Source organism: Triticum aestivum, chromosome 3D, assembly GCF_018294505.1.
Source record: "Triticum aestivum cultivar Chinese Spring chromosome 3D, IWGSC CS RefSeq v2.1, whole genome shotgun sequence".
Classification (NCBI taxonomy): domain Eukaryota; kingdom Viridiplantae; phylum Streptophyta; class Magnoliopsida; order Poales; family Poaceae; genus Triticum; species Triticum aestivum.
In genome coordinates, this window is record NC_057802.1 from 203,069,505 (window position 1) to 203,074,403 (window position 4,899).

The 4,899-nt window shown below is 42.1% G+C and overlaps 1 protein-coding gene across 1 annotated transcript in view; it reads left to right on the forward strand.

The window, feature by feature from the left end:
- Positions 1-4,582, forward strand: part of LOC123078232 (ubiquitin-like-specific protease ESD4) — a gene marked incomplete in the record, with an annotated part of 5,228 nt that extends 646 nt beyond the window's left edge. Inside the window, 9 exon segments of the mRNA XM_044500661.1 lie at positions 10-511; positions 2,334-2,410; positions 2,510-2,603; positions 2,712-2,810; positions 3,242-3,328; positions 3,404-3,523; positions 3,613-3,716; positions 3,978-4,050; positions 4,158-4,582. Coding sequence (XP_044356596.1) covers positions 10-511; positions 2,334-2,410; positions 2,510-2,603; positions 2,712-2,810; positions 3,242-3,328; positions 3,404-3,523; positions 3,613-3,716; positions 3,978-4,050; positions 4,158-4,220 — 1,219 coding nt within the window.
- Positions 4,583-4,899: the final 317 nt, after the last annotated feature.

Below are 4,899 nucleotides of genomic sequence, written 5' to 3' on the forward strand. Positions count from 1 at the left end.
ATTTTCCTTGTTGCCCCATAGCCGCCACCGCCGCCTTCCCCCGCCACCGCCGGTCCAGCGCTCCATCCATGCCCCCCTGCGACGCATCCGTGCCTTCCGCCTCGGAAATACCCGCTCCAACTCCGATCCATCGTCGTATTCTCCGTCCCCGCCACCACAACCTCTCGGCCTCGACCAGTACGTCGACCTCGTCAATAGTGTCACCCACCCCCCGCCGCTTACCCCCCCCGCTTATGTGCCGAGAGGGGCGAAAGCTACCGTCGAGGTGGTCGCCGTCGATGACCTTGGAGATATAAAGCAGGACGAAGAGGAGCGAGATGAGGAGGACGAGGTGAAGGGTGAGGTGGTAGTGAGGAAGGTGCCTCTGTACAAGGATCTGTATGAGGCGTCCAGCCGGCAGCGGGACCATAGGCTCGGGATACTTGAGTTTGAGGTGCGTCTTGCCGAGAAGGGCCGACTTGGACTTGAGGGGCTCAATGAGGCCCGGCCGCAAATCACGCCCAACAAAAAGGTGCACTCTCGATCATGCTTTATCTGTTTATATCATAAATGAATTGTATAATGACTTAATACAATGCAAAGTTTGCACAGAGTTGTTGCTATATATTTGTTCAAACTTACTTGCATTAGGTAAAGGGGCTGACACTTTACCAAATTTGTGGATTCTTGTCCCCAAGTGCTAGAGCTCAGACCATAGCCGTAAACCTTCATATGCTCATGAAACAAGATAGCTGTTGTGAACAAGAGCTTTTTTTAGAATATGATTGTGGAAGCAACTAATTATGTTCACTTCAAAGTTATTTCTTAACTAAACACGGGCGGCTTACAATTGGTTTGAGTTCCTGGAAAGGATTAGGGCCTTGTGAAGCAATGGAGGAGGTTGCTCTTCGTTTTTTATACTATCTGTATGCACTGATTTTTTCAGCTCTCCTGGAAAGCAGTGTTTATTTTGCGAAATGATTATTAGATAATAATAGAACGGTGTAACTGAGAGGCATTTCTAAGAAACAAAGATAAACTAAAATTTGGTTGGTTTCTGTGACAAGAGAGTGCCACAAAAGCTAAAAGGCAAGTTCTACAGGACGGTGGTTCGACCCGCAATGTTGTATGGCACTGAGTGTTGGCCGACTAAAAGGCGACATGTTCAACAGTTAGGTGTGGCGGAGATCCGTATGTTGAGATGGATGTGTGGCCACACGTGGAAGGATCGAGTCCGGAATGATGATATACGCGATAGAGTTGGGGTAGCACCAATTGAAGAGAAGCTTGTCCAACATCGTCTGAGATGGTTTGGGCATATTCAGCGCAGGCCTCCAGAAGCTCCAGTGCATAGCGGACGGCTAAAGCGTGCGGAGAATGTCAAGAGAGGGCGGGGTAGACCGAATTTGACATGGGAGGAGTCCGTTAAGAGAGAACTGAAGGATTGGAGTATCACCAAAGAGCTAGCTGTGGACAGGGGTGCGTGGAAGCTTGCTATCCATGTGCCAGAGCCATGAGTTGGTTGCGAGATCTTATGGGTTTCACCTCTAGCCTACCCCAACTTGTTTGGGACTAAAGGCTTTGTTGTTGTTGTTGTTCGATATAAAAAATAATTACATGACCAACTTGTATGCAATGCTAGCACACTTGACATGACATTGTTAGTGCGCAATGGGATACCAAACTTTATGGGGACGTGACATATCATTTGTGCAATCCCGGGATACTAAACGGACCTCCCCAAATTAAATTAATGATTTATCCTCTTCTGCAGTGAGTTTCTCTACAGCACCTGCTGTTAATTGTCCACTCCTTGGTTTCTTTGTTATGCATGGTCGTGCCTAAGGGCATTGGCATGCAGCTGATATATTGCCTAACCTGGCAATAAAAAATGCAAGGGCATAGTCGACCATACTGGTGAACTCTTAGTACTATGTGTGATGAAGAATAAACAACCATTGGAGTATAATATGAGCGTTAACTGTTTTGTGTTTTTGCAAGTCTGCTGAGATCAATATTTCTCATCTTTGTATACTAATTGGTCTTAGTCAATTTGCGTTATTTTTTACTGCTACCACCCATAAGTATTACATCATGCTAAAGGGGTAGCCATTTTTTTCTAAGTATTTTTGGATAGTATCTTCAGATTTTGCAACGTCATTAACACTGGAAAGTGGAAACTGGGAAAAAAAAACCCGGCTTCATGTGTTTGTTTCTGAATACAAAAACTGCACTGCAGTTATTGTGACAGAAAGCAAGAATAAAGTGTTATAATCAAACTAGTGGAATCTTCCTTCTGACGAAATATTATTGCTCTGTTTAATGTTAAATATCTGTGCCGACATGTGTCTCAGGTGGTGCCGGAACCTTTTGTTCCTCTAACGGACAAGGATGAGGACAGTGTTCGTCGTGCTCTTGGTGGCAAGAATAGGTTTTCCTCTTCTCTGCTCTTGTTAAGAGTTAAGACATAGTAGGCTGTATGCACACTTCTGGTACGTAGCACTGTCTAAAGTCCTTACTTCGTCTCCAGACGTGAGATTCTATCGGAGCATAAAGCTTCAAACATTGTCATAACAAGAGAGATCTTGCAGTGCTTGAATGATAAACACTGGCTAAATGATGAGGTATTCTATTCCCTCTGCTATATATGCTCCTATGTTCTCTTTTTCCAGACTCCATTGTAAGCATATAGAATTAGACATTACTATATGACTTTTCCTGGTTATTTTCAGGTCATAAATTTGTATCTTGAGCTTCTGAAGGAGCGGGAACTGAGAGAGCCTAGCAAATTTATAAAATGCCACTTCTTCAACACCTTTTTCTACAAGAAGGTCCACTACTATATTGAATGTTTTATTACACCATTGTGGCATCGCTTTGCTTTTGCTTGCAGTCGTCTTTACTTGAATCCCTGTAGAGTTACATCCGGGATTTTTTGCGTGACTGCTTAGTGCATGCATGCCGGATCCTAATTTTTCTCTCCAGATTTCCACTAGCTTGTTTGATCATCATGTTTCTGTCATTACATGAACATTTTGCACTTCTGCATGCTATTTAAGTGGTATGGTTTGGTGATGGTGCAGTACTGTTTAATTATTATAACCATTCCTTGTCCCCTCATTGCATTTTCTGGCAGAGTAGCTTGCCATATTGATACATCACACCTAGTTCACTTTCTCATTAACCATAACACATAATAGGTAGTTTATGCCACCAGAACAAAGTAGTCAACTTTATAATTTTCTTATGTTTCTGTTGTCAGCTGATTAATGGTGGGTATGACTATAAAGCCGTAAGGAGATGGACAATGAAAAGGAAGTTAGGGTACAACCTAATTGACTGTGATGAGGTAAATGCTATTTCCAAGCTTTAATCCTCATGTGATTTTCTATCCTTCTAATTGGAACTACCTTACTGTGTCCAGATTTTCGTTCCTATTCACAAGGAAGTGCATTGGTGTTTAGCTATCATCAACATAAGGGACAAAAAGTTTCAGTATCTGGATTCACTTGGCAGCATGGACATGAAGGCCCTGAAAATCATAGTAAGTGATATCTCCCATCCTCCCTCTGACCTTTTCTTTGTCTGTGAAGGACGTGAGGGTCTAATTTTAGCATTTTCCTCCTCAACCAGGCCAGATATCTTGGAGATGAGGTAAAAGACAAGAATGGCAAACAGATTGATGTTCTTTCATGGAAGCATGAAGGAGTCCAAAACCTTCCTCTGCAGGAGAATGGGTATTTCTTATCTTTAGTCATAGAAGTGCTATCATTGTTGTTCTGCTTGACTTTTTTACACTAAGGTGGTGTAAATATTGAAGCCTCTTAAAAACGGCTTCATGACACTTCTTTGGTGTCAGACAAAATTTTAATTTCTCACAGCATTACTCTACCAATATTCTTTGGTGTTAGACAAAATTTTAATTTTTCACAGCATTACTCTACCAATATTCTAAAATCCACATAATGTACCTCGTACTGAGTTGTTTGTGATTTTAGATGGGATTGTGGCATGTTCATGCTCAAATACATTGACTTCCACAGCAGAGATATGGGCCTTACTTTTGGGCAGGTACTACTTGTTAACCTTTTTAATATGTATTCAGCATGATCTGAATAACCTTTTTAATATATGCTAAATAAACTAAAATGGTGTTTTGAATGGGTTGTTTTTTGTAGAAACACATGCCTTATTTTCGTCAGAGGACTGCCAAGGAAATATTGAATTTGAGGGCTGGATAATGCAGAGGCGCATCATAGGTATAAACAAAAGGAATGTGCAAACTGGAGGCAAGTGTATGTACTTAATAGAATGCAGCTATGTCTTCCCTGGAGTACCAAATGCAAGGATTTCCGAAGCCCAGGGGTTCAAACCAGTCATCCTGCAAGGATCAAGCCTTAAGAATAGTTTGCAGGTGAATTGGCTGCCACAATGGATGTTCTTGGCGCAGAAAGCCATTAGCTAACGGAAAGGGTGTTGCAAACTTGCAATCGTCGTGTTGTGTCCGTCTGTTAGACTGCAGAGTCACTGAGAGTTGAAAGGAGGGTATGGTTGGAACTCATTTAATGGGCATGCCTATTTAATGACTGGTTACAGACTTTGAGCAGTATGCTACTCCCTCCGTCCCATAATATAAGAGCATTTTTTGTAGTGTCAAAACCGCTGTAAAAACCGCTCTTATATTATGGGATGGAGGGAGTATATAATTTTAGCACGATGTAAGTTCATTGTTTGCATCCTGCCTGTGAGCGTTATGTTTTGTGCGATGCAAATCAACTCATTCTTTTCCACGGAGCAATGTCAGTTCAGCTTGTAGAGAGAAGTTGAAAATACAGCAGTACAAAAATGGTGTTACTTTTAAATAGCCTACAGTTAAAATGCTTATGTGGGTGTAACAAGTTGATGATAGAATCTGATAGC